The sequence below is a fragment of the Ahaetulla prasina genome, chromosome 1, assembly GCF_028640845.1.
Source record: "Ahaetulla prasina isolate Xishuangbanna chromosome 1, ASM2864084v1, whole genome shotgun sequence".
In the NCBI taxonomy this organism is placed as follows: domain Eukaryota; kingdom Metazoa; phylum Chordata; class Lepidosauria; order Squamata; family Colubridae; genus Ahaetulla; species Ahaetulla prasina.
In genome coordinates, this window is record NC_080539.1 from 376,331,157 (window position 1) to 376,351,437 (window position 20,281).

At 52.7% G+C, this 20,281-nt stretch overlaps 1 protein-coding gene across 2 annotated transcripts; it reads right to left on the reverse strand.

The window, feature by feature from the left end:
- Window positions 1-1,212: 1,212 nt before the first annotated feature.
- On the reverse strand, window positions 1,213-20,280 carry MARCHF2 (membrane associated ring-CH-type finger 2). Of its 2 annotated transcripts, none has more exons than XM_058163703.1 (5): window positions 20,140-20,280; window positions 10,943-11,169; window positions 6,258-6,453; window positions 5,204-5,413; window positions 1,213-1,706 (listed from the first exon to the last, which is right to left on the reverse strand). In XM_058163703.1, the coding sequence occupies exons 2-5, from the start codon at window positions 11,116-11,118 to the stop codon at window positions 1,548-1,550; spliced, it is 741 nt and encodes a 246-aa protein (XP_058019686.1). In that variant the 5' UTR covers window positions 11,119-11,169; window positions 20,140-20,280; the 3' UTR covers window positions 1,213-1,547. The 2 variants fall into 2 exon arrangements, with proteins under 2 accessions (XP_058019686.1, XP_058019685.1); XM_058163702.1 differs by lacking the exon at window positions 20,140-20,280 and adding an exon at window positions 19,917-20,054.
- Window position 20,281: the final 1 nt, after the last annotated feature.

A 20,281-nucleotide genomic window follows, 5' to 3' on the forward strand; every position in this document is an offset into this window, starting at 1 on the left:
CCACTTAGAAGGGGCTGTAAAAGCCCTGTGAAGCGGTACATAAGTGCTCTTGCTAAAGAGAGATCCAATCAAGAAGAAAGGGGAAATTTTCTGACAGTGGGAACAATTAACCAATGGATTATTATCTCGGAGCAGTGGCTACTCCGTCCCTGGAGGTTTTCAAAAATAGACTGGACAACCATTTGACTGAGATGGTACAAGGTCTCCTGGCTTGAGCAGTGGGATGGACTAGAAGGCCTCCAAGGTCCCTTTCCAGCCCTTATATTCTATGTTCTGTGTGGTGGGGGCCCAGTGTTGTGAGGCAGCCTCCGAATCAAAACTGCCTCTTTTCCATGAAGCCCAACAAGGCTGGATCCAAGCCAAAGTCGGATGGAAATTCTGATCCACAAAATCTCGGCAGAAACGAACCCTGTCTCTAAGCCCGCAGCTACGGTTCGGTGTACCAGGCTAGCCCAATCGAGTGAGACGGCAACGACAACAACTCCGGTTGACAAATCAGCACGTCGTACGTTCACGCAATATTAAGACTTCAAGACCCCCGTGGCTGTTATTTCTGTAAGCCAGATGGTTACGGCGTTTATTTAAAAAAAGAAAGAAAAAAAAAAGATCCCCTTCGGTTCGCTGGCAGTTCGTTTTCTGTTGGGGTTATTTTTTTTGTTTTTTTTTAAACTCCTCCTGGGATGTTTAGATTGGAATCCATTCTCAGAAGCGCAGGGTCCTCTAAGGCAGGGGTCTCCAACCTTGGTCCCTTTAAGACTTGTGGACTTCAACTCCCAGAGTTCCTCAGCCAGCAAAGCAAAGCTGGCTGAGAAACTCGGGGAGTTAAATTCCACAAGCCTAAAAGGGACCAAGATTGGAGGCCCCTGCTCTAGGGAAGGAGGGAGAGCAACGTCACTGGGAAACTAAGGAGAGGAAAAGACAACGCTGCCCCCACCCCATCTATATAGTGCAAAATATGAAGGGAGCTAAGAGAGAGAGAGAGACAGACAGACAGCACGGGAAGCGAGGTGATAGGGAAACCAGCTTCTCTCTTAATTCTCTCCTGGAGTAGGACAAACAGATTTGCTTTTTACACGCCCTGAATAAGGGCTCGACCCTCGGGGATGGGGGAGGGAAGGGAACCCTGCCCCTCCGGGGAAGGAAACCCTGCACCTTTTCACAGTGATGTCCAGGAAGAGGAGAAGGGCCCTGAACACAACAGCCGAAACGGAGAACAGTCATAAAATTATAATTACAACAATAATTAAGGTACTATAATATAAGATAGTTACACGGATCGAGGGGGAGGTCTTCTCCTCTCCCCCCCACTGGTCCTTGAGGACGGAGCGGGGCCGACGGGCGCCCATGGCACGCCGCGTCCCCTGCCCCATTGCACACACCCGGGAATTGGTTGTCTTTCGGGAGGGGTGGGGGCTCGACCGATGAACAGAGGGCGAGCTCCCTTCCAGTTGGGCTGGTGAAATGTTCTGACAAGCGCTCCTTCTCTTCTTGCTCCCTTCTGCTGCTTGGGTGGATGGGTGGGTGGTTGGAACCAGCGCCAGCCTGGCTCATACGGTGGTCTCGTCGGCTTTCTTCTTCAGCAGCTTGGCGGAGAGCAGGGAGTGCGGGACGGGAGACGGGTTCCTGGCGTCAGGAAGCATCAGCCGGACTTTCTGGTTGGTCCTTCGCCATTCGGAATAGAGCTGGCAGTGGTAGCGGAAAGACACCTGGAGAAAAAGAGGGGGAGACACACAGGAAAGGAAGCACAAGGTGAGGGAGAGCGAGGGAAAGCAACTGTTTTGGGAGCCCCAAGCTCCCATTTCAGTACAGGTGGTCCTCACCTGATGATTCCCAAACTCAGCCCCAAAATTTACGGTTGCTTGAGTGAGACCCTCGCGAAGTGAGTGTTGGCCCCCTGTTGCAACCTTCCCGGCCCACCGTCAGTCGGTGAATCTCTGCAAGCGGTTAAGCGGGTAACCCAGCCATGAAGGGAATCTGTGGTTCTCCCCACCCCCGTTGAGTTGGCTTGTCAGAAGGCCGCAAAAGGGGATCGCATCACACACACACACACACACACACCCCAGGGACACGGCAATTGTCATAAACACAAGCCACTTGCCAAGTGCCCGAATTTTGATTGTAAAACGATTGCTCCCCTTTTCCCCCCAATGCCATTGTAACTCTCAATGGCCACTCAACGGACGGCTTTACGTCAAGGACTACCTTACCTGTTTCCAATGTGGATAATTAGCATTTACCATGCTGTGGTTTTAACTGCAGAGTATTCCCTAACCCGCCAAAAAAAGATTTAAAATACAATATAGTATCTCTGAAAGGCTGGGATGAATAGAAAGAACTGGGCTTCCCTAAACCAGAAAGGATGGGGGGGGGGGCAGAAACTGAATTAAAAACAAAAATAAATATTGGAGATCTATGCTTTCCCCAAGCTGGAGAAAATCCCTGCTGCAGCCCCACGCTTGAAAAGGCCTCTTGGGTAAGGATGCTGCTGCCCTATGGCTCCCAGCTTTGATGCTATGGGGCCTTTTCTATCCCGTGTTTAGACCGATTCAGAAAACCTTCCGTCCCTTCAGCATCTCAGAGTAGGAGACGTTCCCCGAAAAGCACAGCCGTAAAGCCAGTCAGAAGTGCGGGGGGGTGTGTGTCTTTTGGGGGGGAGGTGGGGAGGACGGGGAGATTCAACAGTGGGAGAAAGCAAACGTCAGCTCAGCTTGTCCTGTCCTTCGAAAGCAGGGAGGTCCAGTCGAGGTCAAGGAACAGGACTGGACTCCCCCGCTGCCCCACCTAAAGTGATACGATCTGAAAAATGACACAAAGGAGAGGACAGGCCTAAGTCACGTACACAGGGGGTCCTTGACCCTCCTGTCCAGGAACAGGTAGTGGGCCGTGGCATGCCAGAAACTGGGCCGCACAAAGCCCAATTCCGTGGGATGCAGGCAGCACGCAAAACTGCCCCGTCTGCGGTCCACTGAAAAACCTCTCTATGGAACCAGTCTCCGGTGCCCAAAAGGTTGGGGACCACAGATGTATACTGCTTTTGGAAAATGGGTGCTGTTGTGTCCTCGCCTCCGTCCGAGCGATGGCTTAATTAGCCGGCTCTTATCAGCTCTGGCAGCAAAAGAATCAGCATCTGCCAAGAGCCCTCGATAGCTGCCAAGACGCTGGTGAGTCACAACCTTCAGCTCTAGTCAATCCGTGGATTTGCCTGATACAAAGAGACACACCAGCTCTTGCAGCCTTTTATATCCGGTGGGGTGTGGCTCCATGACTCAGCACTTCCTAGGCCTGCCCCTCCCCTGCTTCTGTTGTTCCCTTCTCTCCTGCCTACGAAACCTAGGGTCCAGCCAGGCCTGATTGCCATCAGCTGGGTCTGGAGGCGTGGCCTGGGGGGGAAAGAGTAGGGACGGAGGCCTCATTATCTCCTCCACCTGGTCTGCTTCTGGCTCCTGGAGCTGAGCCAGGGAGGCCGGTGCTCCTGAGTAAGTCCTGATGGCCCTTCCCCCTCATTGTCCAAGTCACTTTCTGGAGCAGGCCTGGCTCCGAGTCACTTTCTGGCATGGGGCCAGGTTCAGGGGCGGGAGCCACAACAGGTGCAGAGGCAGAAATGAAGGGAGCTGAAGCACAGATGATGTTACATGTGATGACCCAGGACATGGCAAAGCGATAACACAAACAGCTGGCAGTTCAAACCGCCCCTTTATTGCTCCAAAGCCCCCGAAACACTCTCGCGTTTCTGGCAAGTCCCAGAGCCGAGTGAGAACAAACCCCCCACACAAACCTCAAGCAGCCTCTGGCTGTAATTAATCCAGCCCAGCACTGTCTGCACGGCAATAAATCCCAAATGTATTTGGCAAAACAAGAGCCAAGCGAGGAGTTCAGGGAGCAGAAGATCTAGATAATTTGATCAGAACGCCAAAAAGGAATGCAAGGACTCTTGGCAAGTTCAAAGTATTGGCACACAATACTTCAGGAACTCAGCATTTGTTCCCAACAACACGGCATCTCCTTAAGTCTCATTCCCCAGGTGTTCCTGGTGAAGCTGGGTGGGGCACTCTCCTCGCACATGGCCTTCTCTGCCTGCATCGATCCCACCTTCTCTGCACTCTGCTAGCCCTTGCATCAGGAGGGGATGGTTCTTGCTCCTCGTCTGAGCTCTGTCTCTCCTCCCTGCGTGCAGGCCTTGCCTGGACTGACTCTGCCCTTCCCCAGTTCCCTCCAAAGCCAACGGAGCTGCCCTCTCACTCCCTGCCAGTTCTTGTTCCAGCTCATCTTCCGCTGCAGATTCAGACTCCGACAGGGGCATGACAGTTACCTAGTTGGGTCATGAAACATCTGCAAGGAAAGCACCAAGCCCAGAGGCAGGCAGGCAGCCCCAAGCATAAGTGTGCACTCTGTGTTACAATTCAGGATGCAGGAATAAGTAAAATATCCGTCATTTTGTCATGAGCTTTTCAATAAAAAATCTGCAAAAGCAGAATCGGCACTCTCAACCGGTCTTGAATCTTGTCCCCCACCCCATGAACCCACTTTCAAGGTCACCCCATAATGCCCATAATTCCTAGCGGTTCGCCCAAACCGGTCAGAACCGGTAGGATTTCAGCCCAAATGTTGAGCGATGGGAGGAGTCAGGGAAGATAGTTGGGGATTTGTAGCCAAAACAAAATAGTTCCCCCTAAGAACCAAGGACATTCCCACAGGTGGCTGAAGGGAGGAGCAGTGATGTTACCAAGCAACTGGACAGCACCCTGATTGGACCATGTGACTGTTTGGGAAAGAGGGGGAAACTTACTTTTAATTAGGAGAAAACCACGGGCACCTTTAGAGTCGGTTTTCACCAGTCCGTTCCAATATGATATACCCAATAAAACTGTTCTTTAAGGAATCTGCCTGCCTCGGAGTTCTGTTTGCTATGGGTGTATTACTTGGAACCCTGACAGCCAGCATCTTAACCGCTGACCGTCCTTCCAATGGACAAAAACCAAGGAAATTGGACCTCTTAAGGTCCCCATGAATGCAGAAATGGCTCTCCTGACCCACGTGACGTCAACAGCTCTGACCCTTGCAGCCCGGCCAAAGAGGGGCACCACCCAGTGTAGGCAAGACCGGCTCTTTAAGGTTTCCTTCCCGGGAACTCTTAGGAATTGCTGGCGGAAAGCTGAGGGTATCGGAACCGTGAGGCAGGCCAGCTGAGCGCGTGAGCACTGACCAGGGTCCAGAGGACGTAGATGGTGAAAAGGGCGATGGTCAGGGCGATGAGGCCGATGGCCTCCAGGTGGCTGTTGAACTGCATGTGGTCCTGGGCGCCCCTCAGGCAGAGCCAGCCCGAGATGGCCGCCAGCGGGGTGATGAAGAGGAAGCAGGCCATGTCACAGAACAGCGTCCGCTTCTCGTTGCGGGGTCCGGGGTGCCTGAGCCACTGCAGCGGGAGGACAAAGAGAACATCGAATAACACATTTCAAAGGGACCCTGGAGGTCTTCTAGTCCAGCCCTCCCTGCTCAAGCAGGAGACCCTAGACCATTTCAGACAAAATGGCCGTCCGCTCTCTTCTTAAAAGCCTCCAGCGATGGAGCTCCCACAACTTCTGGAAGCGGGTCTGATTAATTGTTCTGATCAGAAAAATCCTCATTATTTCTAGCTTGCTTCTCTCCTGCATTAGTTTCCACCCGTTGCTTCTTGTCCTGCCTTCTTTGGGAAAGAAGTTGATACACACACACCCCTCCTTCTTTGTGGCAGCCCCTCAAATATTGGAAGACTGCTATCATGCCCCCCCCCACAGGTCCTTCTTCTCACTAGACTGGAGATTCCCAGTCCCTGCAACCCTTCTTCGCATGTTTTAGCCTCCATCCCTCCCAATCCTCTTTCCTGCTCTTCTCCCCACTCTTCCCAGAGCCTCGATGTCTGCTTCAGATGTTGAGAGGAAGGAGAACGTCAGGTGGGGGGAGAGGTGAAAGGGGGAGCAGGGAGGGGGGGGCAGGAGGAAGGATGCGAGCGGCCAAATCTTCACACCACCTCCTGCCAGTGCGCCCTGCCCAGGACTGCTTCCACACGCCCCACATCGGTCTGAGACCCACCTGGAAGAAGACTGCGGTGGGTGGCATCAAGAGGCTGTTCCGAGTCCTCCGACCTGTCGAAGTCGGTCCCAGGTTTCTCGACAAGAGAAATCTCTCCTCGCACGTGACAAACACACACACACACACACACCATTCCCCCCCCCAAGACTTTCCCTCTGGGTAGCAGCCAAGGGGGGAGACATACCCACCTCCGTCAGAGGCCGGGGCTGCCTTTCCACCACAAACTCCGTGTGGCAAAGCTCGCAGTAACTGGTGTTGGAGGAAGAGAGCCACTTCTCCAGGCAGCTCTTGTGGACGGTGCCCAGGGTACCCGTGCAGTCGCAGGGGGAAAGCAGGCCCTCCCCGTTCCCACCTTCGTGGCAGATTCGACAGATCGGACCATCGCTAGAAAGGGAGGGGAGGGGAAAAAGAGGGAGGATCAAAACAAGAACATCGCCGCCAGATTCTCCAGGGGAAATGGAGGAGAGTTTTCCCGTCCACTTTGGGAAGAGTGTCGCAACCTTGCTTCAAAAAAACCTCTCACCCCTGGGCTGCCATCAGACTAACAAACCTGGAAGGGACTTGCAGGTCATCTAGTCCAACCCACCCACCCAAGCAGGAGACCCTACACCAGGGTGTCAAACTCGATTTCATTGAGGGCCACATCAGAGTGGTGTTTGACCTGGGGGAGGGGGGTAGGCATGGTCGTGGCCAGCTTGACGTCACTTATGTCAAGGGCTCCTGTGGTGGCCTGAATGCTCTGCCAGCGAAAATGGGCTCCCAAGCTCCGTTTTTGGCTGCAACAGCTTCCTGCAAGCCTCTGCCAGGGAAAATGGAGCTCAGGAGGGCCACACATGGTCTTCCTCAGCTCTGTTTTTGCTGGCAGAGGCACTGACGGCCGTCTCCAGGAGAGCTTTTTATCAGGTTCATCTGATTCACCAGTTGCGCCCCTTCCTTGACTGGGATGCCCTATGCACGGTCACTCATGCTCTTGTTACCTCTCGCTCGGATTACTGCAATGCTCTCTACATAGGGCTCCCCTTGAGGAGCACCCGGAGGCTCCAGTTGGTCCAGAATGCAGCTGCGCGGGTGATAGAGGGAGCCGCTCGTGGCTCCCATGTGACACCACTCCTGCGCAGGCTGCACTGGCTACCTGTGGTCTTTCGGGTGCACTTCAAGGTGTTGGTTACTACCTTTAAAGCGCTCCATGGCATAGGGCCGGGTTATTTACGGGACCGCCGACTGCCTCCCACCGACCCGTGCGCTCTCACGGAGAGGGACTCCTCAGGGTACCATCAGCCAAGCAGTATCGGCTGGCGACCCCCAGGGGAAGGTCCTTCTCTGTGGGGGTTCCCACCCTCTGGAATAAACTTCCCCCAGGACTCCGCCAACTTCCTGATCTTCGAACCTTTCGCCGGGAGCTGAAGACATATTTATTTATTCGCGCAGGACTGGCGTAGGATTATAGTTTTTAATTGGGTTTTTATTGTTTTAATAATATTTTAATTTGGGCCAATTTAATCAGTTTTTTAAATATTATTTTATCTTGTATTTATTCTTGTTCTGTTTTATCTGGCTGTAAACCGCCCTGAGTCCTTCGGGAGAAGGGTGGTATAAAAATCTAATTAAATAAATAAATAAAAATAAATAAACCGTGGGCCGGTCCTTTGCTGTTTCCATGGCAGCCTTGCAGGCCGATCTAACCAGCCCAAGGGCCAGAGCCAGGCCCCTGGCCTTGAGTTGGAGACCCCTGTCCTACACCATTTCAGACAAATGGCAGTCCAATCTTTTCTTCATCAAGTGATGAAGCTCCCACAACTTCCGAAGGCAGCTTCTGTTCCATGGGTTGATGGTTCTCACTGTCAGAAAATTCCTCCTTATTTCCAGATTGAATCTCTCCTTGGTCAGTTTCCACGCATTGTTCCTTCTCTGGCCTTCAGGTGCTTTGGAGAATAGCTTGACTCCCTCTTCTTCTCTCTGGCAGCCCCTCAAATATTGGAAGGCTGCTCTCCTGTCTCCCCTGGTCCTTCTCGTCACTAGACTAGCCGGGCTCAGTTCCTGCAATCGTTCTTCATCTAATTTTAGTCTCTAGAAGCCAGCACCAAATTCCAGTTGGGTGCATTGATTTATTCGGCTGCTCAAATTCTTCTGTTTGTAACCTTCACGTGGCCATCCGAGGGCAGCGATTTTTGGAATCCATGTGCAAGCAGTCCTCGATGTACGACCCACAATGGAGCCCAGAATTTACATTGCTAAGGGAGAAATTCCTTTGTCCCATCTTACCACTCTTCTTGCCGCAGTCCTTAAGCGAATCCCTGCAGCTGTTAAAATTAGCAACCTGGTGGTGAATCTGGTGTCTTCCCGAGGGACTTCAATTGTCAGAAGGTCGCAAAAGGGGATTGCGTGACACACACACCCCGGGGTCCGTCATAAGTATGAAACAATGGTCAAGCATCTGAATTTTGCTCACGTCACCATGGGGATACTGCTGTGTGAAAAACGGTCGTAACTGGTCACTTTTTTTTCCAGTGACGTCATAACTTCAAATGGTCATTAAATGAACTATCATCAAATTGAGGACTACCTGTACTTCAAACTTGGGCTAACTTAAAGAGTGCATTCAAAAATTGGGACCCATCCATCCTCGTGCGACTGAAGTTCGACAAGCTTGTGTCTGGTTCACGGGGCTGCCCTTCCAAACGCTGCCTGCAGGCTTTCCCACATGGGAAGTCAATGGGGAAGCCAGCAGGAAGTCAATCCTGCTTCCTCGCCCTTTTTTTTGGCCCATCTAGAGTCGCTCTGTTTCTTTGTTCAAGTAAGGAAATGCCTGTGAAACAAGGACCCAACAAGTCCTAGTGTTAAACTAACAATGGACTGATCTGCTCAGGGTAGTTAACCATCCATGCGGCAAGCAAGGGGTAAAAGGCAAGGCACTGAAGTAATTGAGTACCCTGCGCCTTTTTCTTTCGGGGTTTCGCTAGGCCCTGATGTGGCCAGCCAGTGGGCCACGTGACCAAACCCTGTGGGGCGGATGGAAAGCTGTTCTCTTTGACTCGGAGGCCACATGGTCTCTCACTGTCTAAAACCAGAGTCCAGCTCTCGCTCTCTCGCCAGGGAGAAAAAATTCCAAAAAGGGAGATGGAGGGGTAAATGGGGAAATCGGCAAAACTTTGCTATATGCCAGCGTTGGCAACTTTAAAGATGGGTGAACTTCAACTCCCAGAATTCCCCAGCCAGGATGGAGAATTAAACATCCTTTGAGAGGGGGACTTCAACTCCCAGAATTCCACAGCCAGCATGGCTTCTGCTCTGACATTAAGTTTTCTGAACCGTCACCAGTACCCTGAGGATGCAGCAGCATCTCCTCACATCTGGCTGTGCCCAGGTAAGCTACCTGGAGCCCATCATCACATGACATTGGAAGCCAGACACGGCGTGACCTCCTCACCCAGGCAGGTCTGGCTCTGAGACTGCAACTTTCGGTCCGTGTGGGCTTTGTCCAGAGTTAAGGATCAGAAGTGGCTCTTGGCCTCATCAGACTGACCCTCCCCCTTGTAACTGTCCCTTCCTCGCTCCCAAGGGGGGGGGCTTTCTTGACATTAAACAAGGGGGGAGGGGGAGTAGAGAGGTGTGACTCCCAAGAGGGGCAATGAAACCTAACATTCGTTGTGATTTTAGCTTTTGCATTGTCTGCGGTTGTGTGGGAAGCGCCCCCCCCCAAGAATGAAATATATTGGGGAAGTATTAAGAGACAGAATATTATATTTCCCTAAAGGAGAAATGGAGAAACATGCTCTTAAAGACAGAAAGCAGACCCAGTCTGTCTTAATAGCCCCCAGCAGATGGTGTTCTGACCTAGGCTCCCTTAAAAAACAGGAAGCAGAGTCTTAGTCCCTGCAAAAACCCCTTTTATTTACATGACTGTGAATTCCTTTCATTCACAGTCAGCACAGCTGGGCAAACAGTCTTTCAGAGGAATATTTATCAACACAAACCTTATCTCACTTGGAAAGCTGCCAGGTAATTAGTTTCCAAATGCAGGACAAGGCAAAACTTGGCACAGAGTCTCTGAGTCACAAACAGAACTTGAAAGACCGAACAGGCAAATTGTTTCCAGCCAAAGCTCCCTCCCGGTTAGCTCCTCTTTTGTTTCCTCTGGGGGGGGCCAACCACCTCCCTGCTTTCTGAGTTGTTCTTGTCTTCTGGCAGCTCTGCGCATGCGCACACTGAGAACGGGCTCCAGCTGTTCCTCTGCCTCACTGCTGTCTATCTTCCTCTCTACCTCTGACGCACAGCTCTAGTCCGAGCTTTCCCCAGCCCCCAGGCTGGCCCAGGTTCCCCCCCCCCCACCTCCTCACTGCCAATTCTGCTGCTGGGCCACAACAGATACTTTGTGCCCATTAAGAAAGATTGAGGCAGCCTATTCACAAAACAAAAGAACTTCGCCCCCCCCCCCAAGGATGAGATTAAAATTTACATTCTCCTCCACCCAAATATTAAGAACAGGATGTGAGCCTTTGGGACATAATTGGATTAATCGGCCAGCGTTTAGCAAAAGGCACAAAGCCCCTTCATTGCGCAATCCCCAGAACAGCTCAAAGTCACAGAAACCTATAAAGATCCATCCGCTCATTCAACCCTTTGGTCGGCTGCCCCAGAACCGCATGCTGTGGTTCTGTTCACCAATAAACAGAGTCCTTCTTTCCAATCAGCCTCCATGTTATTTCCAGCGTTTTCCTACCGGCTTGGAATTGAACCTGATGGATTTTCCTTCCAACTGTTGCACCATCGGAGGTGCCCATCCAACTCCTGCTCGTTGCTTGGCTCTCCAGCTGGCAAGTCCCCCCCCACACACAAACGCCCCAGCTCTAACCAAGGATTGAACCGGCCTCACCTCTGGGTGCCCAGGGCTTTGATGACCGTCGAGAGCAGTCGGCCATCCTTGGCTGTGACTTGGGTAACGTACTGGGGGCGCCCGAGATCCGAATCTTCTACGGATTTGGACAATGTGGCACTGCCCGGGCAGTCACACAACGAGCCGGGGAGGTGGCAGCAATTACCTGTTGTCATGGCAACAGGGGGACGCTGGGTTCAGCAGCCAGACAGGAGGTTCATGATAAGCTGGAAACGAGAAAGAGAAAGAAAGAAAGAGAACGAGAGAGAGAGAAAGAGAAAGAGAGAAAGAGAGAGAAAGAGAGGGAGAGGGAGAGAGAGGATATAAAACAAGAAAAGCCTGTGCACGCCACTTTTTATTAAATTTTAATTAATTAATCACAGGTAGTCCTTGACTTACGACCGCAAATGAGCCCGAAATGTATGTGGCAAAGTGAGAAATTAGTTCAGCAAGTTTTGCCCCACAAACTTCCTCGCCACGTTTGTTAAGTGAATCGCTGCAGCTCTTAAATTAGTAACACGGTCGTTAAGTGAACCTTGGCTTTCCCCACTGACGTGGCTTGTCAGAAAGGTCGCCAAAAGGGGGGGGGGAAATTATGTGAGCAACCAGGGTCTCTGCAACCGTCGTAAATGTGAGTCGGTTGCCTGCCAAGCACCTGAATCTAAATCACGTGGCCCTGAGGATGCTACAACGGCCCCAAGCCTGAAAAAGGGGTCGTAAGCCACATTTTTTTCAGCCCTGTTGTAACTTTGAACGGTCACTAAATGAAGCGTTGTAAGTGGAGAACTGGGTGACATTTTTATGCCGCCCAGCTCCACTCCAAGGTGACTCCGGATTCTTTTCTTTAGCAGGCAATCCAAAGTTGGCTGCAATGAAGTAGCTTTATTCATTTTGATCTGACCGGACGCTTCCCCTGAATCGGCAAAGGGTTTGTGTGTGTGTGCGCGTGCATTTGTAAAGACACACACAACATCTATCCTGCAATTCTGGCAGCCAGCAGAGACTCCTGCCAAGGAGACTTGTAAAATACAAAAGAGACAAGCTGGGGTGGAAAATCCCCTTCGACACAGCACGCTGAATAAAGCCACACGGGAGAAATTCCCTCCAGCTTTCACGCCTTCTGGAAATAGATGCTACCTGCCTGCAACGATGACTCAGTAAGACAGGAATCAACCTTCAGCCTTCCTGGAAAGGAACAAAAACTTCTGTAACTTTAGCAGGGAATCTCTCGGAGAGGAATTGGGGGGGGGGGGGAATTGCCCTCTGCTTGTCCAAAAGAAGACCCGCCAGTCAAACGGACAGAGTGAGAGAAGCGCTTATATTTTTCAAAATGAATATACAACCTGACTGCTTGAAAAAACAGATTTTTTTGTGTGTGCGGGGGGACTTTCTGAACCACACCTTGCAGTGCAGTGGGAAAATGTGTCTCTGGACACATTTCTTCCTGCCCTGATGCCGGAAACCCCCATCGCCTCTAACCTTTGGCCCTGCCGGCTGCAGCAACGGAGGGAGGCCAAAGGTCCCACCGCAGCCGGGGACTGTCAGGAAGGCCTTTCCCTCTAACAGGGGGATATGTTCATATAGAACAGAATAGAATAGAATTTTTTATTGGCCAAGTGTGATTGGACACACAAGGAATTTGTCTTGGTGCAGATGCTCTCAGTGTACATAAAAGAAAAGATACCTTCATCAAGGTACAACATTTACAACACAATTGATGGTCAATATATCACAGTATATCGCAATATATCGCATCACATAGCGCAGTGATGGTGAACCTTCTCGGCACCGAGTGCCCAAACCGAACACATGCCTGCGCCGGAGCACCAAAAACCCAAAGACCAGCTGGCTGGCATGCGCATGCCTGATTTTTGGCTGTTTTTGGCCGTTTTCAGGCACTTCGGCCCCTGTGAAGACCAGCGGGCCACGAAGACCAGAAGAGCAGCTGCTGACGGTGCGCATGCCCACAGAGAGGGCTCTGTGTGCTACCTCTGGCATGGGTGTCATAGGTTCACCATCGCGGATATAGCGTATGAAGAATGGTTGCAGGAACTGGGGATGGCCAGTCTAAAGAGGACCGGGGGGGGGCGGCGGCATGAGAGAAATATTCTTCCAGTATTTGAGGGGCTGCCACAAAGAAGAGGGGGGCAGGGTCAAATTATTTTCCAAAGCACCTGAAGGCAGGACAAGAAACAATGGAGGGAAACTCATCAAGGAGAGAAGCAACCTAGAACTAAGGAGAAATTCCCTGATGGGGAGAAAAATTAACCAACTTCTGGCTTGCCACCAGAAGTTGTGGATGCTCCATCGCTGGAGGCTTTTAAGAAGAGACTGGACAATCATTTGTCTGGAACGGGATAGGTTTTCCTGCCTGATTGGACTAGAGCAGGGCTCTCCAACCTTGGTCCCTTTAAGACTTGCGGGCTTCAACTCCCAGCTTTGCTGGCTGAGGGACTCTGGGAGTTGAAGTCCACAAGTCTTCAAGGGACCAAGGTTGGAGAGCCCTGGACTAGAGGACCTCCAAGGTCCCTTCCAACTCTGTTATTCTGTTATTCATACCTAGAATACGGCATCCAGTTTTGGTCGCCATGATGAAAAAAAAGATGTTGAGAGTCTAGAAAGAGTGCAGAGGTGATTAGGGGACTGCAGGCTAAAACATATAAAGAACAGTTGCTGGAACTGGGTATGTCTAGTTTGATGAAAAGAAGGACCAGGGGTGACATGGTAGAAGTCTTCCTCAGTATTTGAGGGGCTGCCCCCAAAAAGAGGGAGTCAAGCTATTCTCCAAAGCACCTGAGGGTAGAACAAGAAGCAATGGGTGGAAACCAATCAAGGAGAGAAGCAACCTGGAACTAAGGAGACACTTCCTGACAGTGAGGACAATTAACCAGTGGAGCAGTTTGTCGTGTTTGGGGAGCTGGGTCGGAACAGATTGATTGATTGACTGACTCCCTTGGTGACTCTGCACACAGCCACAGGTTTAACAGATGGGCATCAGCCCCTGGCATGGGACCACCGGTAAGAGCAACCCACTCTGACTTCCACAATGGCCCCAAGGCAGAACGATCAAAGTGACAGAATAAACCGGCTTCCCAGCACCAGATGGCACAAATTCGCTTCTGGCTGGCAGTCAAAGAGAGGAAACGGCTGAATTCATATCGCCTCTGATTTTGTTCAGAAAAGCAAACACGGCTAACAAAACAGGGCACCCTCAGGAACCCTAAGTTGACTTTGTAAATATACAAATAGAATGAAGACTATTGCCTTATACACTGTAAGCCGCCCTGAGTCTTCGGAGAAGGGCGGGATATAAATGTAAATAAAAAAAATAAAAAATAAATAAAAAAAACATCCTGCCTGTGGAACCCAGGTACGCCCGAAGGAAACATGACCTCCCTATCTGAGGATCAAAGAAAGCAGCTCAAATACCAGTAAAAGAAGAATTAACAACCACATGAAGCAAGCTGTGATTTAACAGAACAACAGAGTCAGAAGGCACCTTGTAGGTCATCTAGTCCAACCCCCTGCCCAAGCATGAGACCCTACACCATTTCTGACAATTGGCAGTCCAGTCTCTTCCTGAAAGCCTACTGGGATGAAGCTCCCACAACTTCCGAAGGCAACTTCTGTTCCATGGGTTGATTGTTCTCACTGTCAGGGAATTTCTCCTTATTTCCAGGTTGAATCTCTCCTGGATCAGTTTCCATCCATTCTTCCTTTGTCTGGCCTTCTTCAGGTGCCTTGGAAAACAGGTTTTTAACAGATAACAGAGTTGGAAGGGACCTTATAGGTCAGGGGTGTCAAACTGAAGACCTGGGGGCCGGTTCTGGCCCACGGGGGCTTAGATCTGGCCCGCGAGGCTGCCCTGGGAACAGTGAAGGACCGGCCCACGCAGCCCACTCAAGCTCCGTTTTCACTGGCAGAGGGCTGCAAGAGGCCGCTGGAGCCGAAGACAGAGCCCAGGAGGGCTTTCGTGGCCAAAAACAGAGCCTCAATGAGTGATATCAAGCTGGCCACGCCCCCCCTGGTCGTCCCCCCCAAGGTCAAAACACAACCCCAATGCGGCCTTCAATGAAATCGACTTTGACACCCCTGTTATAGGTCATCTATTCCAATCCCACACCCAAGTAGGAGACCCTAGAGTAGTGATGGCTAACCTTTTCTGGACCAAGTGCCCAAAGTGCCCGTGTAAGCCTGAACCCCCAAAAGGCAATGCATGTGCAGAGGCCCTGCCCTCATGACCACATGTCCCCCCCCCATATGTGCCCAGGCCCCAGGCATACACAGCAAAGACCTGATGACCAGCCGGCCAGCGGGTGGCGTGCGCACATGCGGGGTGGAGCAAAAAGGAGATTGTATGAATCCGGGACGCTGCGACCGTCATAAATATGAATATGGATTCAGTTGCCAAGCACCCGAATTTTGATCACATGACCGCAGAGACGTGGCCATGGTCGTAAGTGTGAAAAACTGTCGTAAGTCACTTTTTTCCAATGCCGTTGTCACTTCAAACTGTCACTGTTGTAAATGGAGGACTGTTGTAAATGGAGGACTACCTGAATTTTACCACCAATAAAATTCCAAACAAACAATTTAAAATGAGAGCAGGGTAAACTACAATAGTTATAGGATGAAATCCTTGACTTAATACCTGGAATTTGACATTTGGGGAAGGCTCTTGGCTCCAGAACTGTACTCAAGAACTCTGGGAAGAGATGGCAGGTACAGAAGGGGGCACACAGGTAGTCCTCAACTTACGACCACAAGGGAGCCCAACATTTCTGTGGCTAAGTGTAGCCTTTGTTTGAGTTTGGCCACACTTGAATTGTTACATTTCTGCTGCTAAGAAGACAGCTGTTAAGTGAGTTTTGCCCCCGTTTTACAACTTTTCTTGCCCCCGTTAAGTGGATCATGGCAATCATTAAGTGAGCAACTTGGGGTTAAGTGAACCCGGCATAACTTCAAACGGTCACTAAATGAACTGTTGCTATTAGAGGAGTAGCTGTTTTTTGTGGGTTTTCTGGGAGCCCCTGAGCCCTCCCTGCTCTTGGAGCAAGGGCTATAGCCATGTTTTGCAACCGTGGCAGCTTTAAAGCGAGTGGAGTAACTCCCAGAATTCTCCAGCCAGCTTTGTCTCCTAAGGAATTCTGGGGGCTGAAGTCCGTGCCGTTTTAAGGGTTGCTGTTGCTGAGAAGCACCGGGCCAAATGAACCGTCAGGCTGGCCTGGCAAAACTTTCCATATGTGCCTCCAAAGTTGGTCTCCTGAGCACAACAGATGTGCAGGGCGTGTGTGTTGTGTTTGTGTGTGTGTGTGCCAGGAAACGAGTCCTACGTAACTTCCTGAAGAGCAAAGAGCGTAGTGATTGTAATGTTGCCCGCTTGTGGGAACAGGATCTTGGGCTGCCAGGCCTCGAAGCCGATCCCGTCAAATATGGCTTCTCTCTTCTATTTCTCCTTTTCATTCAACAAATGCATCTAGTTACCCATCCACCAGAAGGAACAGAAGGGCGATGAGAGGAATTAAAGTCTTTTAAAAGACAATTTAAAGAAGGGTTTCCAACCTTGGCCACTTTTAAGATCTGTGGATTTCAAGTATGGCCGGCCAGGGAATTCTGGGAGTTGGAGTCTACAAATTCTGGGAATTTTGCAGCCATGTACAATGCTACCAACATCTGCCAAGCACCCCAACCCATTCCATCAATCGCCTGAACCCAGGACCAGATCTTCACTGAACATTCTGAAAGCGAGCAAGGTCTGTTCCATAAGCCACAGCAGAGGAAGCACCTTTGCCAGGGGTGCCCATCTTCGGGGACCCAGCCATGCCCACCCCCAGCCAGCCCCCTCCCACCAGACCAGATTGAGCAGAAACCAGCGGGGAGAGGACAGACTCAAGGCCACCCCAACAGAGCGCGCTGCCGATAGAGGTAGTCCTCCATTTACAACACTTCATTTAGTGACCGTCCAAAGTTACAACGTCCCTGAAAAAAAGAGAGACTTACAACCATTTTTCACACTTACGACCGTTGCAGCATCCCTCACGGTCATGTGATGAAAATTCAGACCCTCAGCAATTGGTCCATATTTATGACGGTTGCAGTGTCCGGGGGGTGTGTGTGTGTCACATGATTCACTAGCCTAAGAACTGGAGTGATTCACTTAACAACGGTGGGCAAGAAAGGTCTCAAGATGGGGGCATAACTCCCTTAACCAACGTCTTCTTTGACAAGACAAATTGCTGGCTCCGTTGCAGTCGTAAGCTGAGGACTACTTGTAGGAGCAATTGGGAGGGGACCGAGGCAGGGGGGCTTCCCTCCTCCCCCAGCACAATTTAGGAAGGGTGCAGGAAGTGTAGCCCCCTCCCCCCCATATTGGCCTTCCCATGCCTGAAATCAGCCCAGAAAGGGGGAGGATCCCAGGAAGCTTGCCTGGGGAAATTGAGTCCAGGGAAAGGAGACCACCAGGAAACTCCTTGGATGCAGGTAGATCGGGAAGAGGGTTCTTCCCCTCCCCCGCGCCCCTCCACTCTAATGCTGAGTGGGCTCCCGAAAGCCCATTGGAAACAGAAAGTCCGAGACACCCCCCAGGCTGCCAGCTCACCCCAGGCCCAAAGGCAGAGATGGCGGGCCGTCTGGGGTCACTTAGCCAAGTCACTAACTGCAGTGATTCACTTAACGACCGAAGGCAAAAAAGGTCATAAAATGGACCAAAACCCCCTTAACCAACATCTGCTTTAGCAAGATACATTTCCAGCTAAGTCGAAGTCTGCCTGTAGGGGCAATTGCCACGGCACAGAGGTTTCCCCACCCCACCCCCCACAACCTACAAAGTGTAGCACCCCCCCTCTCCCTGCTCCCTTCCTGTGCCTAAACTCAGCCCAGGAGGAGAAGGGTCCCTGGAACCGGGAAATGGGAGTCCAGGGAAAGGAGACCACCAGGAAACCCCTGGGCTGCAGGTAGACCGGGAAGAGGGTTCCTCCCCACCTCCAGCCCCTCCCCTCTTCCGCTGATGGGCTCCCCAAAGCCGATCGCACTCCCCCAGGCCAGGAGCAGAGACCTTCCTTCGGCCTTTCCGGATGACTTCACCACCGAGTCACTTAAGTGCAGCGATTCACTTAACGACCATAGGCCAAAAAAAGGGTCACAAGACGGGGGCAAAAGTCCCTTAACCAATGTCTCCTTTGGCAAGCTGCGTTTCGGGCTCCGTTGCGGTCGTAAGTCGAGGAGTAGCAATTGTAGGGAGGACCAAGGCGGGTGGGGGGGGCGTTTGCCCCACCCACTCCCTTCCCCCTAAACCCCCCACCCCACATTGGCCTCCCCAGGCCTGAAATCAGCCCACAAAAGGCGGCGGGGGAAGGGTCCCAGGAAGCTCGCCCGGGAAAGGGGAGTCCAGGAAAGGAGACCACCAGGAAACCCCTGGGCTGCAGGTAGACCGGGAAGAGGGTTCCTCCCACCTCCAGCCCCTCCCTCTTCCGCTGATGGGCTCCCAAAGCCGATCGCACTCCCCAGGCCAGGAGCAGAGACCTTCCTTCGCCTTTCCGGATGACTTCACCACCGAGTCACTTAAGTGCAGCGATTCACTTAACGACCATAGGCCAAAAAGGGTCACAAGACGGGGCAAAAGTCCCTTAACCAATGTCTCCTTTGGCAAGCTGCGTTTCGGGCTCCGTTGCGGTCGTAAGTCGAGGAGTAGCAATTGTAGGAGGACCAAGGCGGGTGGGGGCGTTTGCCCACCCCACTCCTTCCCCTAAACCCCCACCCCACATTGGCCTCCCAGGCCTGAAATCAGCCCAGAAAGGGCGAGGGTCCCAGGAAGCTTGCCTGGGGAAATTGAGTCCAGGGAAAGGAGACCACCAGGAAACTCCTTGGCTGCAGGTAGATCGGGAAGAGGGTTCCTCCCACCTCCAGCCCCTCCCTCTTCCGCTGATGGGCTCCCCAAAGTCCATTGGAGGCGGAAAGTCCAAGACACACCCCAGGCTGCCAGCTCACCACAGGCCCAGAGGCAGAGATGGCGGGCCTTCTGGGGTCACTTAGCCAAGTCACTAACTGCAGTGATTCACTTAACGACCATAGGCCAAAAAGGGTCACAAGACGGGGCAAAAGTCCCTTAACCAACATCTGCTTTAGCAAGATACATTTCCAGCTAAGTCGAAGTCTGCCTGTAGGGGCAATTGCCACGGCACAGAGGTTTCCCCACCCCACCCCCACAACCTACAAAGTGTAGCACCCCCCCTCCCCCTGCTCCCCCAAATTGGCCTTCCTGTGCCTAAACTCAGCCCAGGAGGAGAAGGGTCCCTGGAACCGGGAAATGGGAGTCCAGGGAAAGGAGACCACCAGGAAACCCCTGGGCTGCAGGTAGACCGGGAAGAGGGTTCCTCCCCACCTCCAGCCCCTCCCCTCTTCCGCTGATGGGCTCCCCAAAGCCGATCGCACTCCCCCAGGCCAGGAGCAGAGACCTTCCTTCGGCCTTTCCGGATCACTTCACCACCGAGTCACTTAAGTGCAGCGATTCACTTAACGACCATAGGCCAAAAAAAGGGTCACAAGACGGGGGCAAAAGTCCCTTAACCAATGTCTCCTTTGGCAAGCTGCGTTTCGGGCTCCGTTGCGGTCGTAAGTCGAGGAGTAGCAATTGTAGGGAGGACCAAGCGGGGGGGGGCGTTTGCCCCACCCACTCCCTTCCCCCTAAACCCCCCACCCCACATTGGCCTCCCCAGGCCCGAAATCAGCCCAGAAAAGGGGGCGGGGGGGGGGGGAAGGGTCCCAGGAAGCTCGCCCGGGGAAAGGGGAGTCCAGGGAAAGGAGACCACCAGGAAACCCCTGGGCTGCAGGTAGATCGGGAAGAGGGTTCCTCGCCCACCCACACCGCTCTTGCACCCTCCCTGCGCGGGCCCATCGGAGGCGGAAGGGCCGAGGCGCCCCCTCCCCATCTCAGACCTCCCCCTCCCGCCCCCCGAGGACCGGGCTGCCTGCTCACCCCAGGCCGGCGGCAGAGACCTTCTTTCCGGGCTCCTCCGCCGCAGGAGCCGGGCCTTCCGCGGTGCCGCCGTCTCGTCCCCGGGCGGGCCGCCCCGTAAGCCCGCCAGGCCTCCATGAGATTTGCCCCCCCCCGCCCCACGCCCTGCTCCAGCCTCGGAAGCCTCCTCGACGCTTCCTGCTGCTCCTGTCACTCAAGCGTCTGTCGCCCCGCCCCTTCTCACCTGCGCCCCGCCCCTTCCGCCGCCGCCCCGGCCTTCTCCTCAGCGCCGTGGCCCTGCCCGGCCCATCTTTCTCCGGCCGGCGCTGGAGAAGAGCGCGGGAGGGAGGCTCTCGCCGGCCGCCGCCGCCGCCGCCTCCTCCTCC